Source organism: Pimephales promelas, chromosome 8 (assembly GCF_988280905.1).
Source record: "Pimephales promelas chromosome 8, fPimPro1.hap1.1, whole genome shotgun sequence".
Classification (NCBI taxonomy): domain Eukaryota; kingdom Metazoa; phylum Chordata; class Actinopteri; order Cypriniformes; family Leuciscidae; genus Pimephales; species Pimephales promelas.
Window position 1 is genome coordinate 29,377,762 of NC_142776.1, and position 23,836 is coordinate 29,401,597.

The 23,836-nt window shown below is 36.4% G+C and overlaps 2 protein-coding genes across 2 annotated transcripts; both read left to right on the forward strand.

Annotated features, from left to right (window-relative positions):
- Window positions 1–16: 16 nt before the first annotated feature.
- LOC120491610 (fibroleukin) lies at window positions 17–5,216 on the forward strand. Its single transcript, XM_039689559.2, has 6 exons — window positions 17–2,222; window positions 2,954–3,140; window positions 3,640–3,738; window positions 3,846–3,958; window positions 4,430–4,692; window positions 4,816–5,216. Exons 1-6 carry the CDS (start codon window positions 2,031–2,033, stop codon window positions 5,144–5,146), a joined length of 1,185 nt encoding a protein of 394 aa, XP_039545493.2. The 5' UTR covers window positions 17–2,030; the 3' UTR covers window positions 5,147–5,216.
- Window positions 5,217–12,519: 7,303 nt separating this feature from the next.
- gata2b (GATA binding protein 2b) lies at window positions 12,520–18,702 on the forward strand. The gene is made up of 5 exons (XM_039689019.2): window positions 12,520–13,178; window positions 14,066–14,608; window positions 15,321–15,463; window positions 17,354–17,479; window positions 18,090–18,702. Exons 1-5 carry the CDS (start codon window positions 12,923–12,925, stop codon window positions 18,330–18,332), a joined length of 1,311 nt encoding a protein of 436 aa, XP_039544953.2. The 5' UTR covers window positions 12,520–12,922; the 3' UTR covers window positions 18,333–18,702.
- The last annotated feature ends 5,134 nt before the right edge of the window (window positions 18,703–23,836 follow it).

Here is a 23,836-nt window from a genome sequence, read left to right on the forward strand (position 1 = left end):
TACATTGTGATTTTAAATGACCCATGATGGGAGTATAAAAGCTGTTCTTTCCGCAAGTGTGCACAATTCATTAAATAAACGCAACACGTTGGCGCGAGAAAGCAAAGAAAAGATATTACCCACAGAATGCCTTGCGATTTGGGGTAGGGGCACCTACTTTGCGAATGAAAAACTTTTTATGGATATGCAGTCAGTTCGTGCATTAAACTTGCTATGAAAAATTAGAAATGAAAGATTCTAGAATGATACTACACAGTCCGCGATTACAAAATGAATTCTAGATACAAGCAGTTTAAATTACCTCAACTAACACATTAAACGCCCTCACGTGGCTGTGTATTGGCAAACTTTTTCTTTGCTATTCTCTTTCCTGGAGACTTACATTGAATTCTTCTGTGCCTATTTGTGAAACTATTTTTGCCCAACTAAACACATGAAACGTGTATTTGGTATGCTATTTTGCTCAAGTAAAATGCTATTTTAATCACACTTCATGTTTTCAAATGTTTATTATATTAAAAGGTGTTGCTAGAATTTTAATGTGTCTGACTGTTAGTTACTAGAGGAACCAGACTAAACTTTAAAACTTTCTAGCCGTTTTGACAATCTGGACAAAGCCTGGTAAATTAAAATAATTTAAAATTTTGTTTGAAAGCGAGTCTAACAATGCATTTTCCTGAATGTTGCGGGACCTGTATGAATTTGTCTTTTACTAACTTCAGGGGTCGCCACAGTGTACTTTTCTATTTACTCCTATATATAGCCAAAGGTTCGGTTAATAAAAACAAAATCAAAGGAATATCTTCATAATTATTATTACATCTATAAATGGAATTCACTTATCTGGGATCTTATAAACAAAAATGTATATCAGTTTGAGAGGGAGAATCTCCACATGCCATCATCACATACAGTCAGCACTAGATGGCAGTCTATCTACTCATAAGGGTTTGTGTTGTGATTGTAGACATGTTGACATCTTCCAAACATTAGAGTATCATAGGTGACAACAGGCCACAGACCTCTAAACTTCATTACAAATTAACTCATGTCTTACCTTGTTGCACTGCACCCAATTGAATTACACTTCGATGAGAAAATCATCATAGTGATTTTTCACAAAGTGTTGAACAAAAGCCATGCATTGACTGTAATATGTTGGTTAGCACATTTACAGTTACACTATTGTTATAGCCACTTCCTGTTGCACATATGCACACAAAGAGCAAACTCCTGTCAATAAAATAGGTCTAGCACCTTCCCCTTGCAGACAGAGAAAGGTTAAAGGTCAACATGTAGAGGATTGCAGAGGTCGTCCTTCCCTGCCCACGTATGAGAGTGTGTGTATATGTATCTATATTAGTGTGCAGCTGTCTGTCTTTCTTGAATACGAATGTTAAAAGAGGAATTCCAAGTTTTATGAGCCTTAACAAACTCAGTAAACTTTACACACACTCCAAAACAGGACACACACAGTGAAGAGGCTGAGTTAAAACCTGAAGAGGATGTTTATCTTCCCTTTTAAATATGATTGATTGAGAGTGTGTGATTATTCGTTGATTCTAGATGGATTTGATGGGGAAAAGTCATACGATCGATGGTGAGTGTTTGTACGTGTTTTGTAAAGCGGATAGGTTAGAGAGTGTGTTTGAGTGTGTTTTAGGGGGTGGGTTTAAGGTGCATGTCAGACACCAAAGAGCCTCAGTTATCTAAGAATCTGAGCCAAGAAAGAGCCTCACAAACAGACGGGAGCGTTGAGGAGAGAAAGAGGGAGGGATAGAGGAGAGAAGATCAAATAAAAGAGAAAAACAGGAAGGGAGACTCCGACGGGCATACCGAGAAAGAAAGACAATGTGTAGGACTTGATCTTCTGCAGATGATACTGCTTAAGATCTGAAGAGAGAAGAAAAGTCAGTGACACAAGAGCATTGCTAGGGGAAATCCCGTTGAAATTAAGTAGTAGAAGAAGATAAAAAGAGAGGGAACAGGTGCATACTATCTCTTTGGATTTCTGTAGAAGCCTGAGCAGCATGTATGTGCGTGTTGTGATCCTGTTTTGGCTGGGAGCGTACATGATGTGTGTATGTGTGCTGTGTCAGAGGGACATCCTGGTGGCCGGACCCCCCAACAGCAAATGTGAGGGGAGCTGCAGTGCAACGGCATCACCCCCTAAAATACATCACCCTCACCCTCAGGACGCACGACTCAGAAAGACTCCACAGGTAAGCATGACCTAATACATATATGTAAACATTGAGAGGCCATTATTATATTTTTGGTAACACTTTATAGGGTCTCATTTAGTAACATTGGTTAATGCATTAGCTACAAAATGAGCATTACATTTTTACAGTATTAATTAATCTTATAATAAAAATGCAGTTTTTATTTCCATGTTAGTTCACAGTCCATTAATACTAACAGGTACAACTTTCGATTTAAAAAAAATGTACTAGTTAATGTTAAAATTAATGTTAACCATTATCAAATGCGGGGAAAGTATTGCATTGCATGTTGTTGTTTTTTTTTCTATTAATAAAAAATATGAGTTTTGAGTCAGTGTGTTGCGAGGTAAATATATATAAGGACTTGCAATTCATTCCATTTCAGTAATCGCCCTAAATACTTTGCATTTGAGACAGCTAAATAAATAAGTTGATAAGTGTCCTGGAGTCCCCTAAATATTAAACATTTTAATAGTCACCTTTTGTATTTACCCAAAAGGGGGAAAAAATGCATTTGTGTCATTTTGGTCAATGTCAGAAAATATTTCATGAATTAGAAAACAAGCATGAGATAACATTAACTACTCTATACTATTATCTATGTTGATTTTGACACTTACAGATAAAGTGTTAGGATATGGAGACTTCATTTACAATGTTAAATATTATGACTGAGATTAAAGATACACATACTTGTTTTTAATTGTCTGTGTGTGTATGCCCTGCAGGTGTCTGATACATCTGAACGTCTCATCCAGCTGCAGCGCTGTATGCTACAACATGAATCAGTGGCTGTGAGTCAAAGAGATGGGTCTGACTCACTAGTAGCCTTTCTGGCTCTTATGGCAGCAGTGCTGACAGAATGTGACCTCCACTGCCATAGTCAGAGACTCAGACAGATGGCCACCAGACTTGGTTATTATATTCCACAACATATGCCACTCGCATCCTAAACACTACAGTTCCTTCTTAAATGATAGGACTAGCTTAAATAAAGCACATTAATGTGTGCTTCCAATGTGTTTTATGAAATATAACCACTCTCTTTTTTCATTATTTATTGATTCTTTCATTCCTGGAGTTCTCTCAATTAAGTTAACACCCAATTTACACTCGGCAAACAGAAGTGTTCTTAGGAATGTAAGAAAACTGACCCTTGACAGCCTTTATTTGACCCTCTCACAACCTTTCTCTAACCTTTGGATAACCCCACAACAAACTCTAACCATCCTGAAATAGCCAACTAGCAAATATTCAATTAAATAATACTTGAAAATTATGTACATCATATTGCTTTGCATTTAAAGGAAATTACAAACGAACCGTCAGGAATAATCATCATAATTGTGTGTTCTAAGTTTTATGCTATATTTGTTTGTCTAAGGGACAAGCTCTCTCTCTTTCTCGATCATAGAAAGTGTAGTGGGCAAAAATGGGGAGAAAGATTTGCTGCTGTTGCTGAAAAGTATCACACATTCTAAACCTAATGGCCACAGACCAAGGACTCCTACAGGTGAGCTATATACAGACAGATGCAGAACAAACACCCTATGTTGTTGTACTACTAGAACATTTATTGCACAAATGTTGACAGATGTTTTGTTTGGGTCTATATGGCAGTGCCTCCCTCTGCAGGGCTTTACCCTCAAGACTGTAATGAGATCTACCAATTAGGAATTAAAGAGAACGGGATCTACACCATACAGCCAGATCCAAAGCGACCAGCATTAGAGGTACAAACATTAAAGTCTGCAGAAACCCAAATCCATTTATATCAGATTACATCTATTCCACAAATATATTTTGAAATCTAATCCATGTCCAGAGTGAAGTAAAGGGATAGTTCACCCAAAAATAAAAATTAAACTCAATTAAACTTATACAAACCCATTTGAGGAGCACAAAAGAAGATATTTCGATCACTGGGGTGCGAAAATGTGTTAATTAGTAAAGTATATACTTTTGAGGGGCACAGCGCATTCTCATCCTAGGGCGCTATATAGTGACGCTTTTGACATTGCGTCTAAATCCGACGCACATGGCACGTCCATATAACGCGCTTAGGTTATGGGTGGGTTTGGGTCTGGGGTAGGGTTAGACCACTAGGAGGCGCCTATATATCTGCGTCTCATATTGACGCTAAACGGTGCCATGTGCATCGGATGTAGACACAATGTGATTTCTTTTTCATTTGTCTTTTCCAGGCTATGTGTGACATGGTTTCAGCTGGTGGGGGATGGACAGTGTTCCAGCGGCGGTTTGATGGACAAATTGACTTTAACCGAACCTGGCAGGAGTACCATGACGGATTTGGCTCCCCGCAGACAGAGTACTGGTTAGGGAATGCAGTTCTATCCGTGTTAACCGCAAGTGGGCATCACACGCTTCGCATCACTCTTCAGGACTGGCACGAACAGACACGTCATGCTAACTACAACACCTTTAAAGTGGGAGGAGAAAACCAGAGGTATATGCACATTGCACACACAGACATAGATATCTAAAATCTAGGGACAAAACATTTGTATGAAAAAGATGGAAATTAATTACATTTCTTATCATGATGTATTCGTGATATTCTCTCCATAAGATTCCGCCTAACTGCTCGAGATTACCATGGCGATGCTGGTAATGCATTCAGTTATAGCAAACAGTACAACCACGATGGAAGAGCTTTCAGCACATATGACCAGGATAATGACCGCTACACTGCTGGTAACTGTGCTGGTTACTATGGTGCAGGATGGTGGTTTGATTCCTGTTTGGCCGCAAACCTCAATGGACGCTACTACCACGGGCGTTACAGCGGCATCACGGATGGCATCTACTGGGGCACCTGGTATATCCTGACTGACTATCACACAGGGGAAAGATACTCATTTAAGAGTGTTGAAATGAAAATGAGACCAAGGCAGAGCTAAGAATTTATCTTTTTTTTTTTTTTTATGAGATGTTGACATGTAATCATACTCCTGCACTGTGTATTTCCTTTCAATAAATAATTCCTTTCAAATATTTCTTTTTCTTTGTAATATCATAACTTGGACCTGTCAATATATTGAACTTGAGATATTTAGATATACAAACCGGTTTATAAACATTTATTTTAAAATAAATATCAAATCCCCAATTTTAAGCAGTCTCCTTTTCTCAGTGTACACTCACCTAAAGGATTATTAGGAAGTAACACCATACTAATACTGTGTTTGACTCCCTTTTGCCTTCAGAACTAGCTTAATTCTACATGGCATTGATTCAACAAGGTGACGAAAGCATTCTTTAGAAATGTTAGCCCATATTGTGAGGAGAGCATCTTGCAGTTGATTGAGATTGGTGGGCTGCAGATCCAGGGCACAAAGCTCCGGTTCCACCACATCCCAAAGAAGCTCCTTTGGGTTGAGATTTGGTGACTCTGGGGACCATTTTAGTACAGCGAACATTGTCATGTTCAAGAAACCAATTTGAAATGATTCAAGCTTCGCTACATGGTGCATTATCCTGCTGGAAGTAGCCATCAGAGGATGGGTACATGGTGGCAATAAAGTGATGGACATGGTCAGAAATAATGCTCAGGTAGGCCATGGCACTTAAACGATGCCCAATTGGCACTAAGGGGCATAAAGTGTGCCAAGAAAACATCCCCCACACCATTACACTACCACCACCAGCCTGCACAGTGGTAACAAGACATGATGGATTCATGTTCGGATCCTTGTTCTGTTTAAGCCAAATTCTGACTCAACCATCTGAATGTCTCAGAAATCAAGACTCATCAGACCAGGCAAAATTTTTCAAGTCTTCAACCGTCCAATTTTGGTGAGCTCTTGCAAATTGTAGCTTCTTTTTCCTATTTGTAGTGGAGATGAGGGGTACCTGGTGGGGTCTTGTGCTGTTGAAAGCCTATCCGCCTCAAGGTTGTGCGTGTTGTGGCTTCACAAATGCTTTGCTGCACACCTCAGTTGTAACGAGTGGTTATTTCAGTCAAAGTTGCTCTACTATCAGCTTGAATCAGTCGACCCATTCTCCTCTGACCTCTATCATCAACAAGGCATTTTCGCCCACAGGACTGCCACATACTGAATGTTTTTCCCTTTTCACACCATTCTTTGTAAACCCTAGAAATGATTGTGCGTAAAAATCCCGATCTATTTTCTAAATGCATGTTATTGATCTTATTGTGTTCTTATTTAGTCTGCTTAATCTCCTTTCTTACAATCAACTCCAAGCTTGCATCCAGCCAATATGCCTTCATCCAAGCAATAACTGATGGACCCTACAGTTTTTTCCCCATTTTGATAAAAATATCTGTTGCAACTTCCCTTTTATTGTGACTTTAACTTATGGCTCTCTGGAATTTGTTCCTCCAAATTTGTCTGTTGTCAAATACCATATACTTTTTGGTAACATATACTGTATTTACTATACTCTACTTTATACATTCTACTAGTAACTTTGCAGGTACATCATGTCAAATAGAGTATTAGTAGACTGTCTGCTTAATATCTGAACTTTATTCAGACATTCTACAAACCCTAACCTAGCAGTCTACTTATACTCTAATGAGAGTTGGCTGATAGCTGCAAAGTTATAGCTGGTAGGATGTCTAAAGTGGAATATCGAAATTAAGTGTAACCTATCTGTCCAACTGCTCCAGTTTCACGTCAACACAAGTTTATTTTACGATAATGACTGGCTGACTGTATATTATCTTCAAAGCTAAAATCATTCACAATGCAGAGGTCAAAGTTCAAAGGGTTTAAAGTGACCCTTGTGAATGTGCTGCACTTATAATTAAATTAAATCTAAAATGATCCACAGCAATGTTTCCACGCATCAACTGAAATTAATGCAAACAGCAAACCAGCATAAATGGGTCTCCAATGGCTGTGTTTTATACGCTCAGCTCATTTCTACCCGTAAACATTCTCTGTTCAGTCTCCAGATGAACGACTGCCATACCAAAACTATCCTGCCACTGACACGTTCAAAGCCATAAATCCTTATTACATTTTCCACTAAAAGGGATAACAGTAAAGTGTGGACGCACTGGGTTTGGGGGCAAAACAAATGTAAAGGGTTTCTTGTAAGCCACTGCGGTCAGAGTGTTGAAAGTGCGATGGCATCATAGGTTACAAAATGTAGACAAATAAACTCACATGCACATGGCATTAACAAAACAGCCGAAATAACAGAAAGTGTGTGTGTTACAGAGGGCGAACAGGGGGAGTGGGAATCTGTTGAATCTGCCTCTTTTAGCCATATTCACAAAGAGATGCCAGTCTGTTCAACACGCTCTCAGTATCTATGAATACCTCTTTGCCTATGATCTGCTGACTACCAACCAGATATGATATTTCACGTACACTCACTAACATACACATTCAAACACACAAAGTCATGCTGTAGTTGTAGTACATAGCAGTTTAAAGACAGTTTCTATGGAAGTCCATTTAGCCAAATTAGAAAAAAAATCATGCTTTGTATATCATAATTACGAGATAAAAAGAGAAATGATGACAGTCCTAATTATGACACAGAAAGTTACAATTATTGTCATAATTTTTACTTTTTATATCACAATTCTAACTTAGTAAGCTATGTCATGTTTTTTATGCCATTATATGTCATGATTGACATTAAATGAATTACTGACAATTTAATTACGATTAGTTGAGTTATTTACTCTCGTATTTATGACTATTTATGTCTTTGCAACTCAACTTTTCATCTCATAAATTTGACTTAATAGGTCATCATTTGTAATGTAGGGATCCATTAAGTGGCATGAGTTTTGTCAGGCCTGTGTCTACTAGAAGACAGGACATCGGAAAATCATTTTGCACAGGGGTTTGATGGTAGTTTCACTGTCACGGTCAGTCTTTATTATACAACCTAGAAATACAGCTTTATTTACATTTTAAGTGTGTGTAAGGACCACGAGGATTTGATGTTTACCTACAAATGCAGACAATCTCACAAGCGAATGGCATTGGTACAAGCCTCTCATTTGTGGATATTCGGCCCACCATTTTTGTCATCTTGTTTGTCTGGCTGGTAAATGAACCAGTCGGATCAAAATCAGGACAAGCATAGTTACTGTCAATGAAGGCTTCTCTGCTCTTCTCGTTTTGACCATTAAGATCACTATGGTGGAGCAGAAGCCAGATCGACTGTCACCACAGTATCCTGGCTGAGAGCGTGGCTTGTATGATAAGGAGATAAAAGGAGTGATGGAGAGAGAGATTAAGGGAGAGGGAGAGGGGGAACTGACAGTCTGCAGGCACCCAGTCCGGAAACCCAAAGCGGGCAACAGTTACCCAGCACATCCCCTTAAAGCTGAAACACTCATGCACGCATTCACTTAATCTCTTACCACACATTTTTGCATTCTGCACATATAGTGGAGAAAAGCTTGTGTGTATTTGTCCCCAAGGAGCTTTCAATATCTAGAAATTTGTTTCAGAAGCAGACTTTGCAAAAGATGAAAAGGTACTTAATATGATTCAATCTTTGATATATTATTTTTTTTATATCTAAATAAGATAAGAAATATCTATATTTGTAATTATTTATGCTAATTAGGAAGGTAAATAAAAAATACGGCCTAAAGTCGTTAAGCATGTTCTCTTAGTGCAAATTGCCATAATTCTGAATGCAGAGAATGGCCAGAAGATGGCAGCTTTGAGTTAAAAATGACCAAAATCTGACCACCAGCACTTTTTTTTGATTGAAGCATGGTAAAGTTGCTTAGTGCCATCTCAGCAAAGTCCATTATGGCTTAACATAATAACGACCAGGGAACAACCATTGAGTTTCACCCAGTTCACATTATTCACCCTGTCTCCTCTCCACCAATAAGCTGGTGTGTGGTAGGCGTTCTGGCACAATATGGCTGCCGTCGCATCATCCAGATGGATATTGCACATTGGTGGTGGTTGAGGAGATCCCCCCTTCCATATGTAAAGTGCCTTAGAAAAGCGTTATATATATATAAATGTTTGATTTGAGCCGCTCTTGTCCCCACCGCTCACTAAAATACCTTTTTTGTTTCGCTTTCTTTCATATTAATTATGTTCCTTTTATCCTACTGCCATTCATTTACACAACCAAAACACACTGATATAGTTGTTTAATATGGCACTATGTCTTGTTAACAGATAGCAGTTACTTTGCTCATGATCTTGCGAACTGTCACTTTTAAATCTTTAGAAATCAGTGAGACTCATTCTCTGATTTAATGGTATATCACATATTCCATAAAGTTGCAAAGTGACTTTTGAAATATCTTAGATGCTTATGAACATGATTTGAACAGGAACTCAATGCTAGGACTTCCTAACCATTGATAAAAAGATCCTTAAATCTAGCTTTGGCTAATTCACCTAGAATGGGCCTTCAGGAAGAACTGCTACTTTGCTGGCATCCCAAGATACACACCATCTTTAAACAATTTCACACATGAATACATACTTAGGTTTGAAAGAAGCAAGTATGCTCATTTAAAATGTGTCCTGACTGAAATCTGAAGCATCTGCTCTGTTATGTGATGTTGCTCTGGTAATTGCCTGCACAATGTGTGTGGGACATGAAATTAATTGGTTGCATTGGGAGTGGCTGCACTTAACGAATGTAACACGTGAGCAAAAGCAAGTGTCCGTTACAGCACCTGTCCATCTGTCTGAAGAGGGATGTGCATGTGTATGACACACACATTGCGGTGCACCAGCGCTCCGTTTCATACCGGAATTCAGGCAGCAGCCCTGTATCCTGATGTGGTGAAAACCAGGCCTGCAAGGCATTCTGGGTATGGGAGGGGGAGAGGGTTATTCACACTACAACATCTTCACACACATTCACAAACAGGTGGACAACATTTACACAAACACTGAAATTTTGTATGATTTACGCAGAAAAGACACCTGTATGATTTCAGATATCAATCATTCAAAATCATGTCTGAAATTGTAAATAATTATAATAGAAGAACATCTTGGTTTCATAATTAAAGCCCTCAAAAAGCTGTAATTTGATATGCTTAACTGTGGTTTCATAAAAGACTGACAGCATATTTGGTGTGTCATGTAATCAATATCTAATCTAACATATATCCAATCTAATATCAATAATATTTCTTTACAGAACAAAAAAAGTATTAACAATACAATTTGTGCAAAACAAAAACAAGGAATTGACAAAGATCTAACTTATCTTTGTTAGAACTCATGATCTCAGTGAAAGTAAAATGATGACTAGACACCATTGTTAATGTGCATATATTATGGGTAGTTTAATATTCCCTTCTGATAAAAGGAAAATATGATTGGCAGGTTGTTACTGCAGTATATAGGCTGTTAATACTCCCTTCCTTATTCTCTTTTGCGGAGGAAATGAAAAGGCAATTAAGGAATCATGGGCTACATTGTTCAGCTCACTCAACAAGCAGAGAGAAAGAGAGAGAGAGAGAGAGAGAGAGAGAGAGAGAGAGAGAGAGAGAGAGAGAGAGAGAGAGAGAGAGAGAGAGAGAGAGAATAAGAGAGTTCTAGGTTCAAATGTTTATCATACAATCAGATTTTTTAAAAAGCTGTCACTGTCACTAGGATGGTACCCTTTAAAAACATGATCTATTAGTCCTTCATAAAATACAGGGTTTCAAAGCAGCTTTACAGTGATAAAAATGCATTTCGGTGTTGATTCAGTTCTGTTGTAAAACAGCGTCAGTACAGTCAGATCAATAATATTCTTGAATATTAATAATATGTAAACTTTTGGTACCAATATGTACTTTTGAGCTACTAATATGCACTCTTTAGGTACAAAGTTGCATGCTACCTTTTGATCCAAAGGTGTACATTTTCACCCCATTTGTACTTTTTTGTGTGTTTTAGGTTTTTAGGTTTCATGAAATCTTAAGTGTTGTTTCAACTCAAGCATTTATCAGATGCTGCCATTTCTTCAAAGGAACACAACCAAAGATTGCACATTGGTCATCCTTTTGATTATGAGTTAACTATATAATAAATGTATACTGGAAATCACCAGTTTTATTAAATGCTGCTTTTTATTGCATTCAGCCATTTGGTTACTTTAAATACTGAAGCAGGAGGGAAAGGATTAATCACAACAGACCAGGTTATAAAAAGGAATTTATGTGAAAAATTGTACGTTCTTTTAGTCACTTTTTCATCACGGTGGAAATGTACAGAATTAAATTAAATATATTTTTTTATAATTATTAATTTAATGTCTGCTTTAAAATGTTATGTCTGATGTTGATTAATATTAGAAAACCAGAACTTATATTAGCTATAAATCAGCCGGTTTTCTTGTTGAATGTATGCTTAATATGGTCTAATTTTGAATGGCAGCGGCAAGCGATGTGAAGGCATGTCATCTATTTATATCTCTATCTCCCTCAGTCTCAGTCTCATTTACCCTGCCTGACTCCCTCTCACTTTCTCTCTCTCTCTCATCAAAGTGATGGAGAGATCAAAGTGAGATGGTAGGTGGTCAGCGGTTTCGTGTTGTCATTGACCGCGCACGAGACGTATCTGCCGAGACAGACAATACGCGCGCGCTGGCCAGAAACTTATTCCCTGAATAATTAAAGCTAAGGAGAAGTCGACGGAGGACGCTGCATTGCTTCGAGGAAGAAAAAAAAAATACTCATCTCACCTGGAGGCGCAAAAGTATTTTTCAGGTGCTATAGGATACTTTATCTTCAGTTTCATAAACTCATTTTATTTTCTTAAGCCAAATGCATTGGATTTAATAGGAAAAACAATAGACAAAACCTATAATATTCTAGTATATATATATATATATATATATATATATATATATATATATATAGGCTATATATATATATCATAGGATAAATCTTATAATATAAAACAAAACTGTTATCCGTATAAGATCGTTTTCCAAAGGTGTAAAGAACGAATGACACCCATTCCCATACGCTAACGGGTGAAATGTGGATACTTGACCTGCAGAGGATAAAAGAGACGCGTGTTGTGGTGTCAAGCTGGAAAATAGGCATGCTCTAATTGGCTAGAAAAGCATTTATGCTGGCGGGAGGAGTCCGCCCTTCGGCCTCATATACAACTCTTTTGCACTTTGGTTTTCACAAGTCGCTATTGTGACTACCTGTGGTGATCATCCCGAAGCTCATCACCGTAAGCACGAAATAGCCTGATTTTGAGCTGTATTGGCGCGTGTCATGGAGTTGGAGTGATGATATAATAAGGTCCGATACTTTTCTTGGACTATTTTTCTTTCAACTTAAGCCTTTATCTTACCGAGCAGGATTTGTTTAACGTTTTCTAAAGAGCTACATCAGTTTATGCCAACACATGATGTAATCAGCGGTGGCATTTGAGTGGTAGGCTATTTGCACGCGCGAGATATCTTTGAGGGCATCGCTCCGCGCGCATCCCTTTGAAAGCGTGTACACCGCTGCCAGACAGTGACTCCAAAACCGCTCAAGTCACACGACAGACACGGAAACTCCTGTACTGACTTTATATTTGACTATATCATTTACGTTTACGCTGCTATATGTACTAAATCATTTAGGCTTATATTTAAGATATTCAAGACATCAACACTTGGGAAAACACGCTGGATAAACTTGGAAGAACTTTTTTAACGCACAGGAGCATTTGCACCCGTGTCCTACGGGAAAGCATCATAACACGATGGAGCTCCCTTCGGAACCCCGGTGGATGATGCACGCTCATCATTCAGCCTTAATAGGCACCTCAGATTCAGTGTCTCCGCACTCTGGTTTAGGATATCATTGTTCGGGATATATGGAGCAAGGTGCTCCATTATTACCACCAGACGAGGTAGATGTATTTCTCAGTCATTTAGACTCTCAAGGAAACCCCTATTACCACACACACGGGTCCCACTCTCATACTCGTGCACGAATGTCTTACAATCAAACGCATGGTGAGTAGGCCTGGATCTCTCTTTCCATTTTTTGCGTGCTTAGCTTCTTATGATTTTGGCACTAATTTGAGTTTCACTTGCTCACGTTTTCCCTCTAAAACTATATCGGTCACATTAATTGGGTCACAAGGCTGGTTGTATTGACAAACAATTCCCACCATAATAGTCTGTAGAAGATTCATCTGCGAGATAATTGTCATTTTAATAGTAAATTATTAATACTGTTATTATTAAATAATGTTATGATTGTACAATTCTACCATGTGATATTTATTTTAATGAACACAAGTTCGAATTGTAACTCACATTAATACGCATTTTTATGCATATTTAGCACATTAATTGTGTTATGTTTAGGCTATATGCAAATTTTAGGCCGACACATAAATTAGCCTATTTTTATTATATCATTATTATTTGTATTATTACATCATTATTTAATGTTTTACGATTAGCTATATTATAAGCAATTATATTATGTTTAGGCTGTTTCAAATTTGAGCAAAAATAGCGAATGCGTTTTGAATATTAACAAAATTTCGTTTCGCGGAAGATAAAATAACATCTTTCGAGGGCAATGAATTCTTAAGTTTCCAAATACTTTGATATATTAATTCTAATACTTTCGCGTCCCCCACTAACACAGAACGTTTAGGGATCTCCACTGAGATCTGACCTCACAATAAATAACTAGCCTAATTTGTCAATCACTGTTTCGATAGGTGCGATTTAAGCGTTTAGCCTAGGAGTTTCCTCATTTGTGTATCTTTTTTATAGCTTTAAAATGTGGTTAAACGCGGAGAAAGGTTGAAATTGAATAGACTTTAGCAACGTGTATAATTGTTATTGTAAATGTTTTTTTCCCCTCCTTTTATTTCTTTTGGAAGCACGGCTTACTGGTGGCTCAATGTGTCGACCTCACCTTATCCCCACGCAAGGTCTTTCATTACTGGACAACAGCAAATCGACTTTCTCGGCGGCCCAGCACCACAGCACATGGGCCGTCAGCCACCTGGGTAAAACGGTTTTGCATTCAGCAGGCGCCGAAAACTCAAACGGCCTGTTCACGAGCACCGGTACACCTGCCCCAGGTTCAGTGCAGTGCCTGTCAATGACGCAACACTGCAGCCCTCAGCTCTACTGCCTACCCCCTACTCCACCCAAAGATGCTTCACCTGACCCTGCGTGTGCTGCTGTGAGGGACGCTGGGAAGTACCATCTCCATCTTGTCGACGGGATGAAGATGGAGTGTTCCAGTCCAATCCGTAGCAACCTCGCGCAAACTACAACTCATATACCTTCATATTCAGATTACTCTTTAGCTGGAGCGCACGAGTTCCCCGGCGGCGTGTTTCACTCCAGAAGCCTTCTCGGCAGCAGCCCGAGTCACATGACATCAAAATGCAAAAGCAAAACCCGCGCTTTCTCAGGTAAGTTCAAAGTTCATACTAACAACGGAACTTATAACTGGTTAATTAACTAGTTTTAAACATGTTGTTGGTAAAAAAAACAATATAAGCTTAGCCTACCGAATAAGGTAATAATAATTAAAAAAAAATAAGTTTCCAATAACACATACACAAACGATTTAAATTAGTTTTATTTCTGCTTAATTGACTCATTAATAATTATTAATTAGACTAAAAATATAATTTGCCAAATTAGTATTTTTTTTATTATTATTTTTAATGGCATAAAAAATATAATAATAACTAAAGTTGTGTTGCACAAAAGTACTGTTTTCTTCTAGGGCTGTTTTGGGCCATGCAAACATGGGAGTAGGCTATACACTTCTAATTCGACAATAAATAGCTGTAATATAAAAAGTAATAATTAACTAATAATTTATCCAACTAATGCATTAAATAATGAAGTTGTTTTACCTTGATTGAATACTGTTGCTTCCTGTTGGGTGCTATTCTTTACATCCAAATGGCGGCACTTATCGGTACTCCTGATCGGGACAACCGATAACTCGAAAGTAGAAAAAAAGATTGAAGTACTGTAAAACTAATATCAAACTAAGTGTCAGTCTATCTCCATGTGTAATAAATACTGTCAGCATGAATAAGTTGTTTACATTTTTTTAAATTTCCTTTCTCCTCATTTTTTGCATCTCTGTGCTATAATGTGTGCCGGAAGGGCGTGAATGTGTGAATTGTGGAGCTACATCAACTCCTCTTTGGCGGAGGGATGGAACAGGTCATTATCTGTGTAACGCATGTGGACTCTATCACAAGATGAACGGCCAGAACCGACCACTCATCAGACCCAAGCGCAGACTGGTTAGTGCTGCACACATACACACACCTTTACATAAATACGTTCAAACATGTTAGAAGACACTGCTCTAATAGAAAAAATCTCCAAAAACAACTTAGATTGCGTACAAGCTGTGCATATGCTTTCCTAGGTATCAAACCCATGACTTTATTTCTATTGTAGCTATAGCATTTTTTTTTCATATGTAGCCTACTCCTAATTTGTACTACAGGGAAAACTGTCATATGTTTCACTTTCAATACTATTTTTTCCATGTAATGTATGATGTCAAGTCAGAAAATGTGCACAGACAATGAAGAGAGAAGAAGAGTGAAAGGCCTGTGCGTGCGAGTGTGTAATGGACTATTGAGTTTCCATCGCCTTACTGACAGGTTTAAATGGCAAGTAATGAATTAGAATTCATTAACAGATGTACACTTGACAAACAAATACTTCTTGTATTCCTGGCAGGCCTATCATCTTACTTTAATTCCTTGTATCACATGATTGCAATGTTACAAATTCCTGTCAACAGGATTTTATAAATAAAAATATTTTTATGGTGAACAAATAAGTGAAAATTCATGAAAGCCCAGTGTAATGGTTAAGCACAAGGCGGCTGCAGAACTGCTGTCAGTGACAATGAAGGGAAATGTAATAAATCAGCTCAAAGGTGACTGCGTCTACATATTTTGTGTGACCTTCCATTCAGAGCATATGAGCTGTAAATTAGGCTGACTAGCTTCAGGTCTCTTTCTTGAGTCAGTGTGTGATGAGTGCTTCTGCACCAGCTACAGGTCGTATATTTGAAGAGTGCATGTCGAGACAGCTCGGTCCAGGATGTCTGCCCTGTACCGATAACTTTGTGTGACCCAAAAACGCTTCCTTTTGCGGTTGTTTTCTTGCTGTATTTTCTTTTGGCATGTTGAGAATCTACTATACCTGTATAGTGATGTGAATTTATAGTATTTGAGGACGTACTTCTGTTTAACGTGAGTTTGGGAGTTAAAGTAAAAAACCAAGCCAGCATCATTATGTTTCAATTACAAAAAGTTCTTTTATCATTATCAAATTTTATGTCTAAAGATTTATTGAAAAAGTTTTTTGTAGTATTTAAAGTTTTTCTTGCCTATTAAAACAAATGATATAAAAAAAAATATTAATACGCAATGCACATGTCTGTTCTATCACTGTATAACACAAATCTGCATTCAATTTGCTAAAATGTTTCATAGAGTCCTGAGAAAAGAATACTGTAAAGATGTCAGTTGTGCCAGTAACAAAGTTTTCACATTAAGCTCGTAAGAGCATGTTTTCTGTGTATCTGTTGGCCATTGTCAAGCTTAAATCAAATGTAATTTTATAATATTATAATACGTATCATTTCACGGTCATACAGAGCCCTTAAAGGGACATGGTGATGACATGGAAGGAAAAAAAATATTTGAATGCTTTAGCTTTCTCTGGCAAAAGTTCTGCATCCTACTGAGAAGCGTTGCGTTCCCTCGCAAAACCTTTGTGTTCCCTCGCAAAAAATCGTTTGAAGCGCAAAGTTTCTCGGGGGAGCACAAAAGCATCGACTTATTATTTTTCCTCCCATCTCATATTTTCTTTTTTCCATCACCTTGTCCTCTATACAGTCAGAAAATACTTTTTTGAAGTTTCATTTATGAGACAAACAAGCACTTCCTGTATATAAACATTTACTGCATCAGAGAACAGATTACACCTTTACCATGCATAGCTTCAGGCCTTAGCTTATTGGGCTTGAATCAGGGTGTTTTTTTGTTGTTGTTTTGTTTTTTGTCCTTCCTGTTCGACCATATTTTATTTTCCTTCACAATTAAGTTTAGTCATTAATCAATTTCTTCTCATCAACCATCTTTCATTTTAAGTGCTTTTTTATGTTTCAGTCAGCATCTAGGCGAGCAGGCACCTGTTGTGCAAACTGCCAGACAGGGACCACCACACTTTGGAGACGTAACGCCAATGGAGAACCCGTCTGTAATGCCTGCGGCCTATACTACAAACTACACAATGTGAGTAAATGTGTATCTGTCTAGCTTTACTCTAGCACTTTGTATAGATCGAAAATGCCAAAATTAAAAAATAATATTGATTTCTATTTGTAAGAGGTTAACATCCATTGTTGGCATTAAAAATGAACTAGTTTGCTCCTAAAGTGGAATCTTTTTAATGTTAAATATGCTGGTAGTCTATCATCCTACTATTTAAAAAATTTAAATGTAATAAATGGTGTAATAGATTGGTGCAAGACTAATTCACCACAGGTTCCTTCAAGATTTTCCTAAGTTTTATAATGGGTTTCAATTTCTGAGTAAAATAAGGTCGGTGATGAACATAACTTCTTTTGACGATACTTGGATGTTTTGTTTTACAATGTAAACCACACATACTTCAGACATTCTTATTAGAAACATACGTAAAAAAAGTGTCAAGTGTTGTCAAGTTATGTGTATACCACAGACCTTATTTTACTAAAATAAAGTCACAGAAAAAACCTCACAGAAAAATCTTAGTGAACCAGTGGCGAATTAGTATTCTGGTTTTTTTTTACATCATCCCTGCACCATCCCTTTTAATATTGTATACATTTTATAGTGTGTATGTCTATGTTTGTTCATTCAGGTGAACCGTCCACTAACTATGAAGAAAGATGGGATTCAGACACGCAATAGGAAAATGTCAGGCAAACCTAAGAAGAGGAGAGGAGAGCACCAATTTCAATTTCAGCAATTTGACAGTTGTGTGCACGATAAACAATCCACTTTCAGCCACATGACCAACATGCCCCACCCCTTCAATATTACTCCTCCCATTCAATTACGTCCTCCATTCAGTCACAGCAGCTTAGTCACTGCTATTGGCTGACACACACCTGTAGAACACCATTCTGCATTCTTCAGTTTTAATGTTCTTTATGCACATATTCAGGCTTGATTTAAATAGTTGCACTTTATTTTGTGTATTTTTGACAGTTATTTTAAGCCAACATAGAAATTGATTGTACACCAAGAGTTTAATTAATTAGCCAGTTCTCATTAATAATAAATCCCCTATTTATTCAAATATAATCACAAGTACAACTTTTATGCCTGATTATGTCATCTATACCACTGCACTGTGTCTTATGTAACTGTGAAGAAGAAAGTTGTAATAATAATATAAATACAACATTTTCTAAACCATTTGCAATTATATAATTATTTCTTTAATTTATTTTTTCTTTGTTCTCTTCAAGCTTTATATATGAACTAGTATCAACATTTTTAAACTTCATCTTTTCTCTACAAATGCATTAACAGTAACACTCAGAAAACACACTTTTTAATGTGTACTTATTTTAAAAATTTAGTTAATAAAGGATTTAAAATCAATATTATTTTGTATGCGAGTCCTTCAATTATTTGCAAAAACATTATTAAATCCTGTTGAGGAGATGCTATTGTAGCCTACATATATAAACAATCCAAGAGACATGTGCACATTATATTGTCACTAGATTCCAATATGGAATCTATTACATTATACATTTTATTGTCACTAGATTCCAATATGTTACAAAAGTTATCAGACTAACTATGAATAATATAAAACATGTCAAGACAATGGAGCACAGGACTTCTAGAGTAAGCAAGTAGAAATTTTTAAGGAGTAAATAGAATATATGATATAAAATTATATTGCATACATATTATATTAAAAGTATTGATTTATAGACTGCATTTTATATTCTATATATACATTAAGTATCTTATATGCATTTTATTTACATATATTTATATAAATTTAAAAAAAAAAGACAAATGTATTATAATAATCACTGGTTGTCTTTAACATGTACAACACTTTAAATCAACTGTTAAATTATCTCATACAATGTAGTATTTTTCTTGTCAAACCTAATGTGTTTGATGGTAAATTTCTAATTTATTATTTAATAAGACTGAAAAAACAGACTTCTGGTTTTTAAGGTTTGCATTATTTATTTTCTAGGCCAGAGTAAATATCCATGGGATATGAGGCCAACTCTAAAAGAGATTGTATCTCAGATTCTTCGGTCATATTGGCCAGCTATCATTCTTTCATATGTCTTCTTATGTCTTTCATGTCCCTCCGTATCGCTACCCTAAATCTCTGTTTCTCAATAACTTATCCATACTATTATCAGGCTAAAGGACTCATAAGATCTCAGACCAGGATATATACATACCGTTCAAATTAATGGAATCAGTAAGATTTGTTTGTGCCTGTTTCAAAGAAATGGTATGAATACTTACATTCAGCAAGGATGTATTAAATTGATCAAAAGTGACACTAAAGCCTTTTACATAGTTGCAATAAATAAATACATTTTCGATAAATGTAGTTGTTTTGAATTTTCGGTTCATCAAAGAATCCTGAAAAAAATGCATCACGGATACAAAAAAATGTATCACATGAACATTGAGCAGCACAATTGTGAACATTGATCACAAATGTTTCTTGAGAAGTAAATCAACATATTAATTTGGAATGATTTCTGAAGGATCATGTGACTTGAGTACTGATGCTGAAAATTCAGCCTTTCTATACTGGATAAGTTACTTCTTTTAAAAACATTAAATAAATATTACCAATCTAAAACTTTTGAATGGTAGTGTATGCAAGTTAAAAACATTAGCATGATATATTTGTTCAATGACCTAACAGATGTAGCTGTTTGCAAACATTCTGTCTGAAACTGGGACACAGCAGAACCCTCCCATTTAACACAGGCCAAGCAGCATTCAACACCTTTCAGTCTCCTTTCTTTTCTCCTCCGTATTTTCCTGTTTAGCAGGTAAATTAATTCATCCTCTGACTCAGAACAATCACTTATTTTAAATGACAAACCAACTGCGAGTGCTCAGTTGCCCTCTCCAGGGACAGCTTGTGTGGTTATATATGTGTGTGTTTTACTGTCATGCTCCTGGAACAGGGTAACAGATCTGCTTGCTTCTATTTCCCTCCTCTCTTTTTTCCCCCCCTGTCCAAGTGGTTTTGTCCTGAGAGAAACCTTAGAGGCAGGAAAGTAGGCCGGAGGCAGGAGGGGATTTAGTCTAAATACACTGTTCAAAGTTATCCGACTCAATAGCAGGAAATACAGACATACCCGTTAAATCAAGAGTCAAATGATGCGAGGCCTAATAAAAACTTACTATAGAATTCTATCCCACGTCTTATGCCTTTACAATTAATGAAATACATTTACAGTGTATAGAAATACATTACTTATTAATTTGACACAAAATTCAGTCAATACCCATTCATGAGCAAAATTGATAGATATATTTCGTGCATTTCACCCATTACAAATCCTTACTGTGATGCCAAAGATGAATAATTTTCTCAAAGAGGAACTCCACAGTAATTAATATGATAGATAACAAAAACATAAAGCCAATTAGAAAGCTAAGATGAAACAAGTACACAAAAGCATCATGGATTAAGCAGTAAAGGGAAAGAAAAATGGCAAAAGAGAGGAAAAAAGAGCATGCAGAGAGCTGGCTGACTATAGATTTAAGATAAGTTGGCTGAATGACAAATATTTGTAAAATGTGCAGAGACTAAAGAAAGAAAGAAAGAAAGAAAGAAAGAAAGAAAGAAAGAAAGAAAGAAAGAAAGAAAGAAAGAAAGAAAGAAAGAAAGAAAGAAAGAAAGAAAGAAAGAAAGAAAGAAAGAAAGAAAGAAAGAAAGAAAGAAAGAAAGAAAGAAAGAAAGAAAGAAAGAAAGAAAGAAAGAAAGAAAGAAAGAAAGAAAGAAAGAAAGAAAGAAAGAAAGAAAGAAAGAAAGAAAGAAAGAAAGAAAGAAAGAAAGAAAGAAAGAAAGAAAGAAAGAAAGAAAGAAAGAAAGAAAGAAAGAAAGAAAGAAAGAAAGAAAGAAAGAAAGAAAGAAAGAAAAGAAAAGAAAAGAAAAGAAAAGAAAAGAAAAGAACTTTTTGGACTAGACAAAGCCGGCGCTTTTAGTGAGTTGCTATTGTGTTTTTATTGTTGTGATTGAAAAAGCCCAGAGGCTTATGGGTAGAATAGGACTCACATTGCTCCAGAAACCTGAGAGATGTATTGAGTGACAGCTGGGTCATTAGAACATCAACTGTAATTAGTAAACATATTGAAACCCACACTATACAAGCTAATGCTACCTTTAGTATACATTTGCTTACCATTAAAAAAAAATGCGGCATGTGTGCAAATACATCTGTGCCACAATAATATGTATTTTTATTTAGGTTTTTAGTGTACACTAAATGTACACTTTTTGTGTGAAATTTTACCCCAAAAAATAAATAAAAATAATGTGTAATGTGAAACAGGGGAAAAGAGGGAGGTTGAAGGTTATTCTGCTCCGTTATTATAATATATGACTTTATCAAACTAATTCAAGCGATTAAGCAGAACACGTTTTTTGGGATACGTAAATGAAACCATCACACTCCATGCACACACACTAGTTTACCTCATTTTACCCATCCCACACTTACATTCAGGTAATTGTTTATTTTGAGACTGTATCTAATTTAATAGCTGTAATCTAATAGTTGGCTGTTTATCGTTCAAAGATAAGATGGAGGGCCTGCTAATTTTATTAGTCTCTTCAGTACGGGATGTGGGAGGCTTTTACCGCCCTGCTAATTGGTCCAATGAGTCGGACAGTGAATAAGCGTAACCTGAACTGTTCAAAACAGGATGACCCCTCCATATTGAAGTTTCTTTCACTTGTGTCGACAAATTGATCACAAAACTAAAAATGACAGTTTGATGCACTCCTGAACAATTGGATGCAAACCTCAAAGGGCAAAGGTCACACTCTTTAGCCTTTAACACTTATTGGCGGAACACATCTAAAAAATGACTTTTGCATCTCCTCATATTCTTTTAAGAAGCATTGAATGATCTATTTAAGACATACAAATAATGCAAAATATACCTGTGTGACAAAGTTAAATTCTTCAGTGGATGATGACAATGCTGCTGACCTGGAAGAAAAGAGCAGAACAAAGAAAAAGAAAACAAGGGAAAGGGGGTGTGGATAAATGATTGTATGGACATAAAGGACCAGACAGAATAGGTGAGATAGAACAAAGGGGCGTTGTGGTAAAGTGCATTAGAAGAAAGGATGGAAAGTGGGATAACTGGAGCAAAGCACCTCTTGAATGAATGTGTTACATGACTGGTTTTTGTGTGGACGTGGACCCTTATACTATAAGAGTATGAAGACAACAGACTTCAGCTCACAGGGAAACGTGATAGCTCAGTTTACAGTTTACAGTATCTCAGCCTCAAATCACTTCCATTGCAGGCTTTAATAAGGCCTAAATTAAATATGTTGTTGTAACATAAAATGAACCTCAAATGTCATGTTAGCGGTCAGTAACATTTAAATAAAAATGTATATATATATATATATATTCCCTCCCTATAACTCTGAGTGTGTATAAAGGTCTGTAAAACGCACTAAACTTTTGGTTCACCCAGAGACTTCAGTAAATCTATAAAATCCAGGGACACTGCATCCAGCTAAAAGCCCAGTTAAAGCAAATGATGTGATTAGTACAGAGGTCTCTAGCAGTAGTCCATTGATTTATAGATGGATTGATGTTTTTTGCTCAATTGTAGAACTGATTGATTCTTTGAGATCTTAAAACCTCGATGTAAAAAACAACTGATGCATTTTGACAACTGTGTGCCATTACAAATCAAGACTAAACAGATTGATTTCATGGCATCTAAGAATGTTGCATAATTAACCCATCCAAATAAGAAATATATACAAGTTTATATGAATTACGAATTTTAAATTGGCATACATATACTGTATATGCACACACATTTTACTTTTCGTAATTTCCATCACACAATCGCAACCATACGAGCATCTATGTTTAGAAAAAAATAAATAAATCACCTGCGATCTTGTACATCAAATATTGTACCATGTACGACTTTAGCTATGGGAAACAGACTTCTATTGTTTTTATATATAGATAGTTACGAATACTTTATGAATACTAATCTAACCAAGACCCTATCGATTACAGAAAACTTTCAACATTTTTACATACGGAAAAAAAAAACATTATTTACTTTATTTTTAAACTGCTTTTACAAATGAGAATGTCCTCAAAAGGTGGTTTTGGGAGATTTCATTAGGTTTAGATCACTAAAACCCCCACACACACACACTATTACAATATAATAATTTAAATAAACTTAATATATGAAGAGTTCAGATGCAAAAGCCTCTAAATGCCATTTGAAATTTTCTTCTTTAATGATGATTTATATCAAACTTGTATATTTAAGTTCAGTAATTTCACTTAAATAATATCATTGCCATTTAAGTGAAATTACTGA

Bases quoted from the DNA above. Each gene is read 5' to 3' on its own strand.
- LOC120491610 (XM_039689559.2), top strand. From the start codon at position 2,031: ATGTATGTGCGTGTTGTGATCCTGTTTTGGCTGGGAGCGTACATGATG. The intron at 2,223-2,953 runs GTAAGCATGACC...TATGCCCTGCAG, and splicing joins GACTCAGAAAGACTCCACAG to GTGTCTGATACATCTGAACG. The intron at 3,739-3,845 runs GTGAGCTATATA...TCTATATGGCAG, and splicing joins CAGACCAAGGACTCCTACAG to TGCCTCCCTCTGCAGGGCTT.
- gata2b (XM_039689019.2), top strand. From the start codon at position 12,923: ATGGAGCTCCCTTCGGAACCCCGGTGGATGATGCACGCTCATCATTCA. The intron at 14,609-15,320 runs GTAAGTTCAAAG...GTGTGCCGGAAG, and splicing joins CAAAACCCGCGCTTTCTCAG to GGCGTGAATGTGTGAATTGT. The intron at 15,464-17,353 runs GTTAGTGCTGCA...TTTATGTTTCAG, and splicing joins TCAGACCCAAGCGCAGACTG to TCAGCATCTAGGCGAGCAGG.